The sequence below is a fragment of the Triturus cristatus genome, chromosome 6 (genome assembly GCF_964204655.1).
Source record: "Triturus cristatus chromosome 6, aTriCri1.1, whole genome shotgun sequence".
Classification (NCBI taxonomy): domain Eukaryota; kingdom Metazoa; phylum Chordata; class Amphibia; order Caudata; family Salamandridae; genus Triturus; species Triturus cristatus.
Window position 1 is genome coordinate 101851497 of NC_140589.1, and position 19996 is coordinate 101871492.

The 19996-nt window shown below is 43.8% G+C and overlaps 1 protein-coding gene across 1 annotated transcript in view; it reads right to left on the minus strand.

Moving 5' to 3' along the window:
• The window catches only part of LOC146816438 (calpain-1 catalytic subunit-like), a 476307-nt gene that overhangs the window by 110647 nt on the left and 345664 nt on the right, over positions 1 to 19996 (minus strand). Inside the window, exons 10-17 of the mRNA XM_085610281.1 lie at positions 18919 to 19002; positions 18741 to 18826; positions 18335 to 18409; positions 15302 to 15462; positions 10182 to 10351; positions 7670 to 7681; positions 5363 to 5574; positions 3858 to 3897 (exon numbers count right to left, since the gene is read on the minus strand). Coding sequence (XP_085466407.1) covers positions 3858 to 3897; positions 5363 to 5574; positions 7670 to 7681; positions 10182 to 10351; positions 15302 to 15462; positions 18335 to 18409; positions 18741 to 18826; positions 18919 to 19002 — 840 coding nt within the window. The remainder of the gene's footprint in view (positions 1 to 3857; positions 3898 to 5362; positions 5575 to 7669; positions 7682 to 10181; positions 10352 to 15301; positions 15463 to 18334; positions 18410 to 18740; positions 18827 to 18918; positions 19003 to 19996) is intronic.

Sequence of the window (19996 nt, forward strand, 5' to 3'; positions counted from 1 at the left end):
TATGCTCACTAGCTCCTTGAGCCATGCGTGGAATGAGTTGAGAAATTCTTCCGCCTTCTGCCTGGCTTACCTGAACACAAACCTTTGCTTCGACATATGCTGTAATTGCTGCAACAAAGAGTTTGCGGTTGTCTGCTCCCGCCAGGTGTAGGAACAGAGATCTTTTGCTCTCCTTTACTATATCCGTGTCTGTGAAGCACAGCTTAGGTCTTTTGACCCAGGGCTTCCATTTAAGGGCCTGAGATGTCATGGGTCCAGTGATGATAAAAGGTCTGAGCACTGGTATGCCAGCCATGCCCTGCATCTGGCATTTCTCTTTGTGGAGCGTGACTGGGTGTCTGGTTTGTGACCGACTGTATGACTCCTGGGCACTTTGGCCCTTGTTCCTGCTGATGGCTGCTAAAAGTTAGTCGTACCAGCCATGCAGTGCATCCCCTTGGGTCTTGTGATGACTCTATTGGGTGGGCTGTACCCACATGCTCCTGTCTCATGCTAGAGCTCCTCTCAGGACCTTATTGGGTGCTTACCAGCTGTGCCCTTAATTACCTGGCTGCTTGCTTTTCTGGTGCTCGGGCTCCTTTGTAGGATTGTGTAAGACTCCTTTCCCTTTCTCTATTTTTTGATGTTTGTCTGCTGGCTTTTGAACCGTGTAGGTGCAAAAATGCGCTACACTCTCTGCAGGCTGTGTAGCACTGACCAGCCTGGTGAGGGGGGAGGAGTGTCCTCTGGTGGCTAGCCATGGTCCTCACTCAACGCATAGCACTGATGAGACCTTGGGCAGGCAGACTCCTGTGGCCCTCTATCTCTTTTGCTGTTCCAGCTCTTCCTTCTGTATTCCGAGCGCGGATGGCAGCGCTAGTTGAAACCCCATGTGGTGGCTGCAAGAACGTGGCTCTGCTGCGTTGCTGCAGGTGAGTAACAGATCACATGTTGTACAGTGTGGGTCTGTCTGTACAGCGGTCTGACTCATCACCAATGTGAGGAAAAAACACTAATAAGTACACGCACAGTACTGGTGGCTAAATGCTGCCAGAGGTGCCCTGCATCCTTTTACTACTTCTGGCACATCATATCCAGGTGCGACCACCCAGACTTCCCATAGAAAGGAGTCTAACACATATTTCCCTTCCTTGGTGGACCACTCGCTTCCCTCCAGGAGTGACGTTCACAAGACCATACGGCTGTGAAGGATCCATTCTGGATTCCAAGCACTCCAGGATGAATGGAGAATTGGGGGTAATCAGGGGACTGGAGGCTCGCTGCATCCAGCAGGGGCTGCAGTCCTCACAAAGAGGGGGAGGTGGCGCAGGTAGGGCCTTAATTAATACACAAGTTTGTAGCACCCAAGTGACCTCATCAGTGTTGTTCAGCAGCCCCATGCAACCTCCCCTGTTCTGTCAAGTAGCCAGCTCAATATAGTGCAGTGATTACGCAGGTGCTCACCTTTTAGCATCCAGGAAGATGCCCCTCCCATCCAGGTCAGGATCACTGGTAGTCCGTTCTCGCTACTCCCAGCGCCACGTCCAGGGCTCACTGTGCCACTGGAATCAAGCTATCCTGGCTGAAGAGGGCTGAAACCCCAAAACTGGTCCTAGGATGCTTGTTTCCGGTCCAAGGAGGACCTGGCTTGGCAGTTCGGGCTGGGCTGTTCCCATGAGGCACAGGGTCAAGACTGATTTGCATATGACCAGGTCTAAACTGGGGTGGGCATGGGGAGCAAAAGAATGATGGATTTAACCCAGATCTCTTGACTGGGGGTGAATGTTTTGATTTGTTCTGCATTCCGTCCATCAATTGTGTGTCTTTTGAATAACTGGATTGGGGCAAGACCTGCCCCATCTTCCAAGAACCCTACCTCGAGTTCATTAGGAGTACTGAAACTCGAGGTAGCTTTTGGGGTCCCTAATAATCTTTTCAAAACTGTGTTCTCTACTCTCTGCAAGGCCTGAATTGCACTATACCCCCAGACACCGGCTCCATATGTTCCCACGCTGAGAGCTTTAGATTTGTACAACATGTCCAGTTCTGCAACACACTTCTGTCCTAGATTTCTGGTGAAATTAGAAATTGTTGCGCAAGAACCCATAATCCTGTTTCGCCTGGGTAATTAATCTGTCCCAGTGCAAGTTCTCATTGAACATGAGGCATAAATGATTTACTCTTTAGTTTTTACAATTTCCATTCACACAATAAAAAAATGTCTTCGAGTGGGTAGTCTTTGGACCGCAAGCCATTACATATGATTTCCTGTAATTCGCCATGAGGTTCAGCTCTTGCATGAATTGGTTCAAACCATTTAAAAGTAATTGAAGGTCATTTGTGGTTCATGCGATTCAAATCGTGTCATCAGCATGCAATAAAACAGGAACGAAACATGAGCCTATTTTAGGAATGTCACATGTGCATGTAGTTAAAAAGGTTTCTAAACATTTAAATAAGATAAAAATAGGGGCTAAAATGCAACCTTGCTTGATACCTCGTTCTACCTGGATAAGGGGAGTACACTCTCCTTGCTGGGAATATCGTACTCTCATGTGGGTATCTTGGTGTAAACATTTTACAATGTCCCATAGGATGTCCCTGTCCACTAAGTCAAAGGCACATGAGAGGCCCATAAAATATAATGTGAAGGGATCTTCTCCTGGCCTTGACATATGTACCAAGGATCAATGTAAGTTTCAAGGCTTGCTTTGTTGTTCCCAAACCAGGGCGAAACCCATATTGCACTTCAGTAAAGAAGGATTTATCCAACACCCAATTTTCTAGGTTTGTGGATTAGCAAGCGATATATTTTAGCTTGGGTGTCCAGCAGCGAGATAGGCCTATAATTGGAGGGGGAGTGTCTTTGTCCTTTCTTGAATGTGGGTACTGCTATAGATTCCCCACCAAGTCTCGAGGGGTCCCTTCATAACAACCACTCTAAAAACATTTGTTACCAGAGGTGCCCAAAAGTCAATATTGTGTTAAAACAATTCAGCTAGGACCCCATCGGTCCTGGTACGTTCCCTGTGGCAGAGCGTAAAATCGATGTGCGAACTTCCTCAGCCGTAATGGTCTTACTAAAATTTAGAAGGTCTGCATGTGAAACATAACAGTCGTTTCAAGGTAAGAGCCTGTTGCCTGTGTTAACTGGGTTAAAAATATCTGTAAAATGTTTGGGCCCGATTCACAAAAGTAATCTGAGACAAAATGGAAACTTTACGGTATTCACAAAAGGCATTTAGGAGTAGTAAAGTTAGGATTCCAAACTTTACTACTCCTAAACTGAGACAGAATCTTAACTTTACGACTCTTAGTATTCACAAAAGGCATTTAGGAGTAGTAAAGTTAGGAATCCTAAATTTACTACTCCTAAATGCCTTTTGTGAATACCAAAAGTCGTAAAGTTAGGATTTTGTCTGAGTACTTTTGTGAATCGGGCCCATCAACCCATACCTGTTTTATAATGTCGCATTCGATACCTGAAATTGTCTTTCCAGATAAAAAGGGGTTGATTTACTATCTGCCAAAATACCCTGTTATCCTTTTGCGAGGGCAGCGCTTTCGAGGTCCTCTCAGGTTCTATTTCTAATTTCTACTTTCCTTTTCTCAATTGCTTTTTTATAGAGCACTTTCGCAGTTCTAACTGCTACCTGGTTCCGAGCCACTTCGTTGGTGATTTTTTAAAATTTTGTATAGGCGTTTGAGCATTTGTGATTAAACCAAGATTGCACATGATTAACAAACTCAGGCTGACTAGAGGTTAACACTGATGCGACCGATTCACAGATATTGGTAAAACTATCCCATATACCCATGATTTTATTACTTAAAGGGATAAAACCTTGAATGCATTAATGACTAAATGTATTTCTTACCTCATCTGGAAGATCTGCCGTGACTTCATCATCCAGCTCTCTGTTGACACAAAAAAGAGTCAGTCACAACAGATGCCCAATAAACCACTGATTAGCTTTGAGCTAAGATTACGTTTTGGCGCCCATTTCTCTATAGATGAGAAACATAACGCTCAGCCCCGACTAGATATCAGACATAGTGTTACATATCGTAAGGTTAGATACCCTTGGCCATCTCACACCCCCATTTTAGGTTATTTGCTTTACCTTTCTCTTGTTTCCAAGCATAAAAATATCCTCCACATGAATTTTCATGAGGCATCAACTATGTTTTTTTGTATTGGCTTGAGATTAGCCATCGAACTCCAACATCAGACATTAACCTGAGATGAACCAAATCTAATATAAACCTCACTTCAGCCACTAGGCATCAGCCTCAGACACAGTATACTCCAATAACAGCACTGGGTATCGTCCTTCGAATACCCACAAAATATCAACCTCCGAACCATGATAGATTGACTATAATCACCCTCAGGTGAGCTGTAATTTATAACATTTAAATCACCTCTCAAGTATTAGCCTTAGGGGTGAGATCACACTTAATGCTCAGATTAGTTATACAATATTACCAGAAAATTTGTATCGTCCGTCCAATATTTTTAGATAGCCTCTGATCAGCAGTCAAATATGAGCTTTGAACTGCCTCAGAAGAAACACCAATGCCGGACATCAGCCTCCGATCAACCATCATCAATGAGTGCAACATCACTCTCAGGTCAGACATCAGCCTCAGATATTATTAACTCATTTTCACCTTCTGATCAGCCATTAGCAAAAATCTCAAAATACGTACTCCAAAATCACTCCAGTCGAACATAAGCCTTCAAAAACCCTTGTCGAAACATCCTCCTGATATCAGCAATCCTCCATCAGGTATCTGGCATTGTTCTTCGCTCAGATGTCAGCCTCCGATATCAGTCTCCCATCAGCCACGGAACATCAGCCTCAGTCACCATGAGGCATCAACCACAGGAGTTCCAGAAGTCTTCATTAATCAATAAGAACTTACTTCACTGCAATCGCTTCAAGTTGTGCCAATGCCCAAAATTTAAATGTTTTTGGAATAAAAGGTCACACATCCTATGTATGACAATGAAAGCAGGAGTCCACCTGCCTCTGTCTTCTTGTGACATTGATTCCTACGCTTCGTAAGTCACTAATACAATATTTAAATTAAACTTGGTCTTGGTTTCTTTCCATTATTGCACAGGTTTGTGAATAGGTTATGTGAAGGAAACCAAAAAATAAATCCATGAAAAATCCCAGAAAAGTCTAATTTTAAGGCAATGTCACTACGAAAACGATTATAGTGTATTAATTTATAGTAACAGAATCGCTGGCCTGATTTGGGATTCATTAATCTGGCAAGTGAACAGCCATGCTTTGACATTCCCACTTCAGGGTCATTCCGACCCCAATATCTAAATAACGACCCTCAAATGGAATGACGGCATCTCACTCACTCTGTGTCGGAGTGTTTCTCTGTGAAGACCCGCAGGACAAAGTCTCCTTCTTTGTGGGCTTCGAAGGTGGAGGGGACCACTATGTACTCTCCGGGCGGCAGACGGATGTGGTTGCTGACCTCTCGAAGGTTGATGAATGTCTCAGAGCGTGCACAGGACTGATGCCGGAGGAAGAAGTCTTTCTTGAGGTGAACATTTTGACAACCTTTGAACTGAAGATAGTCCAACAAGAAAATCACCAACAAAAGCAAAACAAGTTATGCAATACACCCAAACTACATAGCATTCTGCCTGCTCTAAAGCACAGAAACAATAAGCACTCTATTTTAAAACATCAAAACATATACTCACTAATTCTAACCCCATGCAGAATCCTAAAGATACATCCAAAATCTAAACCCTAATCCTACACCCTACAAAATTGTTCAACATTTATATCTAAAACTTAACTGTAATCACTTTTTGATACTTTCAATTTTCTCTGTTTCCTACTTTTTACATTTTGGCTTATTACATTTTCTGTGGTATCAATTAAATTTTCTACTTCTCCAGTTTGTAAATTTTGGTGGATCACATTTTCTGTGGTTTAGATTAGGTCCTTCAAACGACGTCTCACCCTGCAACCAACAGGAAAACAACACAGACAATACATACAATCAGCTTAAAAAACTTCCTATCCCATCTGATCTGTAGTGTGAGGCCTGGCTATGAGGCTGTTTTGTAAGCTGAACCTTAAAAGAATGTTAGTGCTAATGTGTACAATATTGTAATGGTTCTGGCGTTTATAGCCAAACATCATATACCCCATCTTTAAGGGAAGATCTGTTCAACTGGCGTGCTTACAGCAGAGGGACTCTGCAGTGCCGGAGTTCTCGGCATACTCGTGGACTGTGCGAACGCATATGTAGCCTGGAATCTTGCCGGATTGGGCATTAGATTGCAGCTTTCCACATTTGGAGGCTCACACTTAGTTGACGCAACTAGCGCGAATATTTAACTTATAAGTGAAAAGGGACTACTGATGACTTTCGGGTCAGAAGTTTCACTGAAATCAAGGAGTTCTTAAGGCAATTCAATAGCCCCGAAGAAGTTGTAGGATCATTTCCTTTACAAGGCGACGAAACACGTGTTCACTAAGATTGTAAGAGATTCATTGGGCTGCTTAGAGACATTGTCCACAGAAGAAAGAAAAACAATAGAACTACGGAATTAAAGAAGACAACTGTTGTTTTAGATTACTGTTACTTAACTATACACTCTGAGCGTGTGCAGGGGGCTACTGTTTACTTTGTATGTGGTCTTTGACCCCGTATCAGGGAATAGGGCGGTTTTCCCTAAATCTGTGCACTGCACACAACTCTAATTGAATAAAAACACCCTATGCGGATATCTTAGGGAGCGCCACTTTCCTATACTACTCCACCCAAACTGCATTTACTGTAGAAAGGGTCAGACCTTCTGGCAAGGGGATACTTGGGTCAGGAGCTGCACTCACTGTAGGAAGAGGAAGGATACAACTGGGTCCAGCTAGTGCGGATGTGAGTAACCATCAGTAAATGCAGAGCCTTACTGCCTGAAATCTCAAGAACTCATGCAGTTATTTGCCGTGCAGGGTTTCTTCTTAATCCTAACCTTAGAGTTAGGAAGAAGAGCAGCAGATGTAACTATCAGAAGCTATACTTGAACCTGGACATGGCGTGAGCAGCCCCCAAGAGTAGAGGTGCTGTCTCTATGGTGGTAAGTTACTTGTATGTGCATCTCGCAGCACGGTGCTGTTCCGCTCTCCCTCACGAACAGTATCCGACTCCAAACAAAGACTGAGGGACAGCATGGCGGCAGTCACACCACCCACATACAACCATCGCTCTGGGCTCCAAAGCGTGCTGCCCTCCTGGTCTATTATCCATCACTGCGACCATCCACAGCAGCACCTTCTTCCTTTCCCAAATGTAGAACAAGCTCATTACTCTGACAGATTAAGCATTATAAAACCAACATTTCCTTTTATCTGCTCTCTTAAAAATGTGTCAATAAACAGAATCAACAGCGACGTCTGCACAGGCTCTTTTCAGTGGAACGCAGAGGTCAAGCAGCCACTCATCAGCAGAATCTGGGGAAATAGGAATCTATAAATGCATCGGCTTGTGGCGTAGAGGTGGGGGTTGGAGGTGCAGCAGGGTTGTAGTTCTGTAAAAAAGACAATTTCACCCAGAAACCATCACAACCACTCTATCTTGTTGCCAACCATGTCAGGGCTGAAGTACACAGCGTTGAAGTTCACTGCTGGAACATTCCAGGATGACGTACCTCATCGGGAACCTGTGGGAAAAAGAATGAAAAGCCATTATCAAGAGGGACTGACTAAAGTCTGATCACAGCAAGCAATAGCTCTTACAGAAAAACAAGGCAGTAACACTGTGCCCTCAGCCAACCAGAAAGGATCACTGGAAGACCAAAGGTGGCCTTACTCCAAGGGATGAGGTTCTTTTGTTCTTGGAGCCTCACTGAAACCACACTACAGATAAAAGAGACCATGTAAACATTCATAATGAGGCTCAGTCTTTATACATGACCCCGGTGAGCCAAACGTTTCACGTACACATGCATTTTGGCTTTCTAAACACTCTTGATACACTACTATGGAATGTTTATTTTTATTCAGAATGTCAAGGTTCAATTTAGAGTTTGACGGACAGGTAATCCGACACAAGCGTGACCGATATCCCGTCCACCTTACTGCAAGTGCCACAGGACAAAATGCACCTGAACTTTCTTAATCTGCAAATATTATTTCATTTTGTGAACAGTCGCAGAAGCCATGAGTAGGTATGTCGGAACCCCAGGTGTCCGCGGACCCCAGGTTAAGAACCTCTGCTTTATAGAAAGCGGCAGGTGGCAGAGCCCCATTGAATTAAGCTAATATTTCCAATTGGTTTTCTGCAGGAAGGTGCCCACTACATACTAACAAATATCACAGTGTATGGACTAGACAGGACTGGCTCCATAAGGACCACTGGGGTATACTGAATACATTCATGGAATAAGTGTTTCAGCGCCCATGGATCAAAGATTCCTTAAAAACAATGAAGCGCAACTAAATTCTGCATGTCAGCAATATTAATTCATCATAAATTCAAATCAAATAATAAACAGAAAAATCTTACCCTAGTTTCAGTCTTACACCAATTTACCCAAAGAGTACATATTTTATAAATCGCCTAAGAAATTATCATATGCAGAAGAGGGAGTGGTTTAAAAAATTTGAATTAGACACATTTTAAGGCAAATTATTAAGTATTGGACTCCTATTATTGAAAACATTCAGTACGAGAAGTTAAACTTTTTTGGGGCTTACCAAGGGTATTGTTATTCAGTTTATATAGATAAAGTCTTATTTCACACATTCCTGGGTGGTATGAAAAAACCATCCATCGGTTGCAGTAATGGCAAACCCTGTTTGTTGTTTTGAGTACAGTGTGCTGGACAAGAATTAGTGTACTAAAGTCACTTCAAAGTCAGTTCTTTTCAGAGGAAGCCCCCAGTGAATCATCGTGTTTCGACCTCTGCCAAAATCAATAAATACTGTAAGAGGTCTTCATCAGACCTCGATGGTTCCCCACTCTCCTATCTATGGTCTCTACTACATATGATCAGTTATTTGGTGGTTTACATGATATGCCGTGTCTGCGTAAATTTGAATCTGATTGAAAATAGTGTATGATTTTCCTGTCTATCAATGATCTCAATTGTATGATGAATAAATATTATCGCTGATGTGCAGAATTTAGTTACACATCATTGTTGTTTTCAGGAATCTTTGATCCGCAAGTGATTAGACACTATTTTATTTTAACACATAGCTCAACAGCATCACTACCCCTCCTTGCATCATCTGACACCTCTTTTACTATACCGATCCCCCAAAACAAACCTTTCTAAACTCTTCCCTCCGACTCTTCCCCTCCACAACCCCTTTTTACTCATCCAAAAGCCTCCTCCCACTGCTATGACCTAAAAAAAAAAAGAAAATTCTAAATCTTTCACTCTTCTATCCCTCCACTATCCTTTTCAGTCAAAATAACAGACTAACATGGTCACTTGTCAAATTTCATATTCGACTACACTAATTCACCACTAATTCTTTATGGGTTCCAGAGTAGCATGCGACTCGCCAATAAAGCGCTTCAACCCACCATCAGGGTTACAAGCGCTATATAAATGCAAACCTTTTTCCCTTTTCAACCCCTCCCCAACCCTTCTCAATCCAAATAACTGACTAACATATCCACCACTCAAATTACTTCATATTTCACTATACTAAAAAAAAAGCGCTTCAACACCCATTCGGGGTACCAGGTGCTATATGAATGCAAACCTTTCCTCCCCTTCTATCCCTCCACTATCCTTCTCACTCCAAATAAGTGACTAATATCCGCCACTCAAATTACTTTCATATTTCATCATACTAATTCACCTCCAAAAAAGCACTTCGACGCCTCGTCAGGGGTAGTAAGCACTATATAAATGCAATTACAATACAATATCAGCGTGGGGCATGGGCAACCTGTGTACTCTCCTATGAAGCAATACCCTCCTGGAAGCATATGGATACTGTTAACGGTATGCATACGTTGGATTTCAATACATGCTTTTCAGTTCCTCCTTCTCTCATCAGCGGTATTAAACATGAGACTGGTGCCTTAACAGCCACCCGACTACCTTCTAACCCATGGTCAAGAGAACAGAGTTCAAGTGCATTCTTTGGATGCATGAGAGGAAGCATTACTGCTCTTAATAAGGTATTACAGTCTTGCAATACCTCATACACGGCAAAGCCAATGGTGTGCATATCCTCCCCTGACTTCCGAACTCGTCGACGGTTCTTCTGCATTAAGGCAACAAGGAAGCTGCAGGCAACTTCATTATCTTCGGGGTCATCATCTTCCTCCAAGAGTGTGACCTTATACTGTGGGTTGATCCAGAACGTGGCTGAACAGAGAAGGAGGAAAAGAAGGAAGGAGACATTTAGAAAATAGCAATGTGTGATGGAGCAAATGCACAGGAGCAACTTACAAAGGGAAAGGGTAATGCGAGAGGGAGAGACCAGAAAGGATAAACTTACAAAGAGGTAATGCGAGAACAGCTGAACAAAACTTACAATGTGGCATGAAAGAAGGAGTGAACAGAGATTAATAACTTACCAGGGACAATGTGTGAAGGAGAGACCAGCAAGGAACAACTTATATTGCACCAGTACGAAAAGAAATAAGCAGAGAAGAGCAACTTATAAAGGGCAATGCGAGAAACAGTGAAGAGAGAGGAGAAACTTACTGATGTGCCTTTAAACTGCCATACGTCATTTATAAGGCATTAGAATAAAAAATGATAGGTAAAACAGTCTTTAAGACTTAAAACAAATAATTTTAATCCTTCAATATATCATCAGAACAATCCAGCACAATAATCAGAGCAAACGAGCACTATGAACCACAGTCTCACTCTCCAGATCCTAATTCTTCTGTAAGTTCACTGCATTTGGACTACCCAACTCCGAAGTGTGATGTGACAAGAGATTAAGAGCCCTTTGCCTCAGTGATATTGTCAGGACCCCATTCAGACAGCCACGGGGCAAGCAGATGTTACTGGGCCCAGCCACAGTGGCAGAGGCTTATTACTCCCTATGTCCCAGGGACCCCCTACTATGGATCATGCTCAACTGGGCCAAGCACCCCTTCTGTACATAGCTCTCAGTTAGGTAGCATCGGACGAGCAGTCAAGGCTCTTTTTGGGATGTGGGGGGGGGGATACAGATCAACTAGACTCATAACTTAAGGTGCAAGCAGCGCGAACAGAAAATCAATGTGCACTCAAATACCGGTTTTATATACAAAGACGTTTTTTTATTCTAATTCTACACATGCAAGGGTAAATAACATTCACAAGCAGTAACACAATCCTCCTTGAGGTCTGGGCTCTAGTATTTGGCAGTCACTCCCAGTCCTACTAACTTTAGAGCAATGGGTTCGATGTTATACCCTATCCACTGAAGACCACATCCAGGGAATATAAACTATCAGGAAGTATTCATAAGTTCTCCCCTCTGACTCCTTCCGGAAGTTCAGTTACAACAGTCTATGGAGTCACAGTACCAATGGCAGTATGTCCCCACGGGGCCCCAAAGACCCAGTTTATGGCTTACCCGCTACAGCAGTAGAGAACTCTTTAGCGATGGAAAAGTCTGGCTTCGAGGAGTCACAAGCAGCAGCACCAGGCAGGCGCAGTCTTTCTCCTCTGAACCACGCCACCAGCTGGTTCTAGTGATCCAGGTAGTTCCAGTTCTGGTGGGCGCACGGTAAGCAACACTTTCCTTCGCAGGTGGTGTGGAGATATACCTTGCTCTGACGGGCTCTGGCGATGTCTTTGGTCCTCAAGCTTCCTTCGGTGCAGTTCGCAGTATGCAGCAGTTTCTCGGTCCTGGATGATGGACCGAACCCTTGGCCTCAGTGTCTCCTGCAGCCCCCCCTGGCATATGGGGTCGCCGCCACTGCACTCAAAAGTCTGGTCACGCTGTCCTGGCATTGGATGTTCATGGAGGCCCCCTCTCTGACACATGGGCCACCCACTACGAGGTTGCGCAGACCTGTCGCCCTCCACCCTCAACAGCCTCTCCTGGCACATGGGGCCACCCACCACGGGGTCATGTAGTCCTGGTGCCCTCCACACAACCCTCAGTCCTCAGTTCAGTTCAAGGCGGCCCCTCCTGGCACACGGGGCGGGGAGGTAGGGTTCGCCGGAACAATCCAGCACACGGGCTACGGTACGATCGGGGTGCAACAGCGGATTCTTTAAACAGAGTCCACATGATTGGGCTCCCCCCTGGACCTTGCTCCTTCCAACGCTCTCCTCTTCCTCACAGGGCACACCGGTCTTGGCAAGCCGGCAAGTGCTAGTGCTTCAGGCTCAAGGGCAAGTGGTCTTGGTTTCCCTGGGTGATGTACCCTCACCCAGCAGGGAGACAAGCTGGCATGGGCCCCCAGTAATGGCCAAAAGCAGAAGTCTTGCTGAGCTTCCCCTCCTCCCACAGCTCGTCTGACTGCTCAGCAGATGACAAAGTTTGGGGTCTCAAGCTCCCCTACTTATAATCCTTTTCCAGAAACAGAATGTAATTTAGCGTGTGGGTCTTTGAAGTTCTATGTTGGATTTCTGTTTGTTTGAAGTGGACATCTTTCCCCTTTCTTCTTGCTCCTGAAGGATGTCTGTCACAGAAGGCAGGACTCCAAAAAAGATTAACCCACAAAAAGATTCATAGAGGTGGTCAGAGTTCACACTTGGATGTCAGCCACAGTGATATGAGCATAAAAAGGTTGCTCCAGCGTTCCCAGCCCTACTCTTTGATTCCATTATCAGACCCATTCCTCCAAGCCCCTTCCTTGTGATCTATCATTGAATCAATGAACCTTTTGAAATGCACAGAGAGAGCCTGGCTGTCTCACCCCCGGAGCATGTCCCTCCCAGCTTACAGGAAGCAGCAATACACAAATCTATTTGGGGGATTCCTCTAATCCTTGTGTTTTCCACCATGCAAGCGTGGGCTTCTCAAAACAGAACCCAATGTCCTCCATGTAATTTACTAGTGCAGGCACGATTGCAGTCAGTGTAAATTCATAACACACTTACTGCACAGCACTGTTATCGTCATGTATTATGCCACCACAAGCATAACTACATGCAGCAAACGCATTCCGTCTGCACACACAGTTCAGTACTGCAGCCTCTCCGTACTGTAACAGTGTGCTATTTTAAACACACACTGCCAGCATACACACATTTACCATGTGCACACTGTACGACACCACCCCTTGTGTAGTGTACTTCTTACAAGCATACATACACTCAGCACCTTTCCATCATGCGCGCACTTCCACATTCACTTGATGTAGTTCATGGGTGAGTTAAGCACACTGCAGCAGAACTTTTAAAAAGGTGAATGAGCCTGTAGGTCTCACTCCACAGACACAGGGTAAAAAGGACCAGTTCACTGCTACTGATCACTACACGGTATGCTGCCACCATCGCGCTTGTGCTGCTTAACTCCTGGTGAAGGCAGCCTTCCACCACTATGAGGGTAGCACTTTGGGCGCCCCTCCCGGGCCAATAAGACCGCAATCTGTGAGACAGGCTTATGTCATGGCACACACACATGATCTGTTTCTGCCTTTGACAAAATTAGCATTAGGGATCCAGACAACAGTACAGTATGGCTCTCAGGACAGAGGACTTTTGTCATTCCGAGCAGCTCAGTTCACCACAGTCCTCAAGACTTGGCTTTTAATCAACAAATGCCCCTTAGTGTGATGGCTGCCAGACTTTGATAGGAATCTGTCCTTTAGATTTCCTATTTGTTACCCTAATCTCTCCAGAGACACCCATCCGGTATGTTACGGTCACATTTTGAGTGGTGATGCCTTTTTCACAGACTGGATACCTCAAAATATGTGATTTGCGCTGATTATTCTAAGGATAATGGATATTCACACCGTCCATGAATTGAAAAAGGAGAAAATTGAAAGAACAAAATCTGTTTTTGGTTCTTAATCAGGGACCTTCATTAACTCGTTCATTTTAGATTTTAATACCAACCAAATCTTTAATCACAGCTTTGTTTGATGTTAACAAGACCGCTCTGAATAATGTACAATATTTAGAACAAAAGATACTTATAATTCTTCGACACAACATGCTGGGTCTTCACAGCAAAGATCCTGTTACAGTACATTGTGTCCAGCATGTAACCAGGTATGACCCAGTCAGATTTGGTTTGTAGGAAAACTAGAGTATGACAGAATAGACATTCCCCCTTTGAGATACAGTTCAGAGCCAGCCCTTGTAAGCCTGGACTAGGAGATACCATGCATCACTTTTTATAACTGCCTTATCACACAAGTTGCTGTTATTATTTTTAGGAATTTGCATAGCACACAATTTGCCACTAATATATCCTCACAGTGCATGTAGAAAATCGAAAGGTGACTTCTCCAACAAGCATTGGTGAAGTCAATAGGTCAGGCTTAAATGTGCATGTGAGCACTTTCATTCACAAATTATATTTAGATTCAATGCATGCACAAATGTTGATAATACTAAAGCCTGCCCTGTTGGATTTGCCAATAATGGTAATAAATAGCAGAACAATTACCGCTTTCTGTGTAAATGCATATACGAGCTAAAGAATTTAATGTGACAAACAGTGTGACGATGGAGTGTAACATTCTGGTCAAAAATAGTCCCTTATCTGGGGTGTGGAATTTCATAACAAATCTACTTGTCCATGTGACAGGTTGCTTCATAAAACTACTTGTCCTGTAACAAAATCCACTTGTCCCTTTGATGCCATTTAGTGCAGAGACAAATTATGGCAGCAATTTCATTATATCAGAGTTCTGATAGCCTCTTTGAATAAACATGAAGACTTCTTGTACTTGACCCCAAACAATATGTCCTGGGCGTCGGGCTATAGGAATTCCCCCCCCCCCTACTCATACACTACACAATGTAAGCACTTCCTGTAGGGTGGAATAATGCACCAAATAGCGAACGGCAAGCAGTGAGTGGGTAATCCTCAGGCTGGAGCCACAGCCCACTCAATATATATTTTAAACAAATGGTTACACCAAGTCTTGCACACAGCTGCAATTTCAAGCCATCCCTAAAAATAGTTCCAATATTTTGATCACAGATTGAAGTCTCACCCAGAATGTGCAGATGCTCGAAGGGATGTGTGCCACAACTTTGAAGTATGAGGAAAAGTTTGACATTTGCCTTTGTGCAATGCAAGGCCTCTTCCTAAACTAGCTTTGGGCCAGAAACAGGATGGTATATTCTCTAACCAAGGTTGTTACAGCAGACTGCATTAGCACCGCAGGTGTTAATGTTCCTTACCAGGGTTGTTTCTGCAGCCACCAGCCGTGCTACCTCGACGCCAGGAGCCATCAAAGATCGTGGTGTGCCACTTGCTCACGTCGTCCTTGTCCAGAGCATCTGGAGATAAGTTGCAGATCTCAAGACGGGAAAATTGCCGAAGGAATTCCTGGAAGGACATCCTAGGGGGTGCAAAGGGATGAGGGCACAGAGGGAATAAGTGTTTCTTATACAAATGTCAGGTGAAGGTGAGATCTTGGGATGGAGGTGATATACTTCAACAAAATCATATCAACCACCAATAATTACAGAGTAAGAGTATAATACAAGTTGTGCTCTGTGTTTTTAAATGGTAAATGAACAACAAGCACAAACTTTGGAAAGTCTAAAAAATAGTCCAAAACATGCGCTCATCAACGTCTGGCAAGGACTAAGGTGCGGGTTAAAGGCGTGCAGCGCACCGTGTTCTTTATGAAAGTTGATCTGTGGAATGCAGAGATGCCAACAGAGGTGCCATAATATCATTTACAAACAAGTTTACAAGATATATTTTTTCCAGATCTGGGTCAATCTTCTAATGTTGGAATGGACATCCTGGACCCTTGTGCCCAGCACAGTTCAAGACCTCTCACTCGACTCATATTACACTCTCCGCGATCATGATGCCCAACTCCTGCTATGGAGCAAGAAACATCCTGCACCAATGCACAAGGATCCTGCTACATTATTGCATCTGCCTCCCCTACTGTGATGCAATAACCTTTTTTTTTTTTTTTTTTTTTTTAAAGTTTTATATAGAGCGAACTAGACCCGGAACATTGGATATCAGAGCGCTTTACATAGCACCAGTTTCGTTACAGAGGGACACATTCATTTTTTTAGGCACCGGGAGATTAAGTGATTTACCCGGAATCACAGGATTTTGAGCGTCGTTGCAGAGACTCGAACCCGGTTCCCCAGCTTCGAGGTCAACCGCTCTAGCCGTAAGGCTACATCCTCTCCCCATGGCTGCACCAATGCATAAGGGCCCTCTTGCATCACCGGAACCATAGCCACAAGTTCCTCGGAAAGAAGAGGTGCACAAGTAAGGCACACATATGCCCTAGGGGCATGTGCGCTAGATTGCACTTAGAAAAATGCAGTTTTGTGCATTTTTTTCAAGTTTGCACAGGTTTACCATCAAGTTGAAGTTGATGGTAATAGTGTTTCCTAAATGCTAAATTAGCATTCAGAAAAGGCTTCTTACATGTGCATAAGGGATTTACTAATTGCGATTCCCTATCTACATTTGCAATTTAGATAATCGCAAAAAATTGGGCTTACCTAAATTGCAAATGCCAAAAACTTTCATACATAAGGAAAGGCCATTTTGCATTCGCAAACGGACGAATTTTGTGATTCGCACTGTTTGTGAACGCAAAATAGTTTCATACATCTGGCCCTTAGTGAGGTCCAGAGCAGTCAAGAGGTTAAGAAACACTGCTCTAAAGAACATGTATATTGTATTCACAATTCATAAAGGGACTCTTCATTCAGTGCCAACAGTAACTAGTTGGGTTTGAACATAAGGTTAAAATTCTTAACTATCTTAGGGCCACATGTTCAACCTTCTTGCCGATCGCAAACGGACTGATTCAAAGAATTGGCCCATGTGCGAACGTAAAATGGCTTTTTAGGATGTAGAAAGCTCTGTTTGCAATTCGGTAACCTAGTACCAAACCACAAATTGAGTTTGCGATTCAGTATTAGGTAGGGATATGTTTAGGGTGTCCCTTCCGAATACCGAATTGTAGTGGTATGTGTGAATGTTTTGCAACCAAAATGCGGTCACAAAACATGGGCCAAATACTGTCAATTTCAAATTGGTGATAAACCACTCGCAAATGGGAAGAGGTCCCCAAGAGGCCCCTTCCCCTTTAACGTTTGTAAAAGTATTTTGAAGGGCAGCCAGTGCTCTCCTGGACCACTGCCTACTCAAGAAACGAAAAGAAAACTTTTCATTTCAAACACATCCTGATTTCAAAATTCTTCATTTAAAAGCAATCACATACATGGTGGTCTGGTGACCCCAGAAGGCAACGATCCCTGTGATTAAACGATCCCACGGGCCGTCAATAGAGACTTACCTCATTCATATTCATGAGGTAGGTCTATTTGTGACCCACTGGGAATCACACATGAAATTCAAAAGAGTTTCATACATTTGAAATAGTGATTTCCCAATTGCGATTTCCTGAAAATCGCAATTAGGAAATCGCCATTTCAAAGTTCCGTACATGTGGCCCTAGGTCTCTTAAATCCACGTACATAGTCAGATTCAATGATTGTGGCATATTTTTTTTATGTGAGAGGACATTGTCTGCCAATAAAGCCTGTGGGTTTATTTCAATGTGTCTCCTCAATCCCCAAACATGCCCTAGAACTAGAAGACCGGAAGAGACGTGTGTGCTTGAAAAAGTGGTTACATCTAATATACAGAATCTAAAATGTCCATGATTAGAGCGTTTTTTGCGAACCCAGGCTATATCAGGGACTGGGTTCTTAAACTAAGCGCCAAGGAACAGCAGAAGATAGAGGGTCAAACAGATGTGATCTGCTTCAAAGTAAAGATCCCTCTGTTAGTGTTACAGAGAATGGTGGCATCGCCAATCATCTGTGTGAAATTAAGCACCGGGGGAGGCGCTGTTGTTTAGTTAAGCACCGGGAAGGTGCTGTTTGGGTGATATGTTTGCAGAGCTCTTTATATGAGATTTATGTGGATTCTCAGTTGCCTAATACATCTGTTGCTTCGAAATAACCAAAGTAGGGGCTACTTACATTTCAGAAACTTTTAATACTTATGTATTAACTTGCATTAAGGAAGAAAATGTGTGTAATCTTTTTCAATATGAAAGAAACATCCCTAAGAAAGAGATCTCAATGACGTCATGGTTAAGCCAACAGTCTGCGTGGATTAACAGGGTGGCACTAGGGCGAGGAGGTCATTTCTAACAGTGATTGAAACCAATGAGTTGTGTCTTTTAAAGTACTCATGACTTGGCCGCCTTCTCTTACCAGAACTCCCCATCCTCCATCTTCACATAAAAGTCTTCTTTTTCTGCGGGATCCACTTCGTTCCACTCAGGCGAGCTGTGGCAAACAGCACAGGCAGTAAGAAAGCAGACATTAGCGTGAGTTCATACTTCATTTTTCCCATCCCATGACAGCAGCAGAACAATCCCAATTTCTGGCATGGGTGACCATCACCTTGTCATGCTAAGATAGAAGCGTCAGTCCGTCACCGGACGCGACTGGGGCACCGTGAACTCCTGCGCATGATGGTGGGGACTGTGAAACAATGAGCTTCCATGCAGCGCTTATACTAGGGGGCGGGGGAATGTCTATTTTCTCAGCTGATAAAGGATTTCCCTGCAGTGCTCTTTCCATGGTTTTGGACTTCTGCAGTAAGAATGTCACTCACTTGTCACTCCAGGCACCCGTCCACTCTACTTGACCCCAGGGGTTTCGGATGCGTATGAGCTGCTCCGCGCGACCTCTGTAATTCACCTATCACAGGCCAAGAGAACAGAAATTGACATTTAACCAGTGATCTGCAGGGCTCCAGTCCCATGAACATCATCTTATGAAAAGAAACTCACCTCTTTGAGAGCAGTGACGGAGTAAGCGTGGCCCTTCACCAACTTCTTGAACGTTACGGCTTCCATGTCAAAGGCACTGGTTATCTGAAGAGCACAATGAATGAGAAGGATGGGCACTTCATGAGCATGACAATAATGCTCTTCATTTTTAAATCCGCCTCTGGAGTATTCCAGTGACATTCTACAGACATCTCCTTCCACCACTGCATGCATGGAGGCACTTCCGCTCAACATCCGCAACTTGACGCAGGCACCACAAGCCACTGTCCACCACTGCACAAAGGCACTACCAGCCACTGTCCACCGCTGCATGCAGGCCTGTGTCTCAGCTGATTTATGGCTCCTCTCACTCCACTGGAGGGCTCTTGTGGCAAAACTGGATCTTAGCGCTGGATTGACTGACAACCAAACGCAATCTCTGAAAGAAACTACTTGATTCCTTTCAAGAACATGCCCAATGCCTGCTCCAACAATGTCAACATCTTTAGTTCTGCTGTAGCCGGAGGAGGCTCTCAATAAACACTAGAAAAAAGGCTGGATGAGGAACCACTAGGAGAGCCAACATCTACCATGGATTGATACCATCCTGGAAGCCAATCACAGAGCACACGAACAACATACTAATGAGACTGCAGGTAAGGTCTGCCCGAGAACTCCATCAGTGGATGCCGCTCACCGACATGAGAATCTGCTGTAACGTTATGCACTGCAGCCAATGAACCTTGGCTCTTAAGCACGAAGGGGAGGCACTAACCAGAGTCCTATCTAAATACAGGCAACAAGGTACACATGGAAAAGCTTCTCGAAAAGATTCCAGAAGAACATGTGTAATCGCTTCTCCATAGGCAAAAGTACAGAGCCCAACTGCAGGGAAGAACATTCTACATCCCATTACTTCAAGATAATATTACTTTTACAATAATAAACCGACCCTTACCCTGGCCCCAATAAAAATACGACCATCTTATTAACTCCTATCCTCAATGTCTAACATTAAAATATCCTTTACCATCTCTGACAACTCTCTTACCCCTAACCTTACTTCTAACATATGCTACATATTTCATTTTTTTAATAT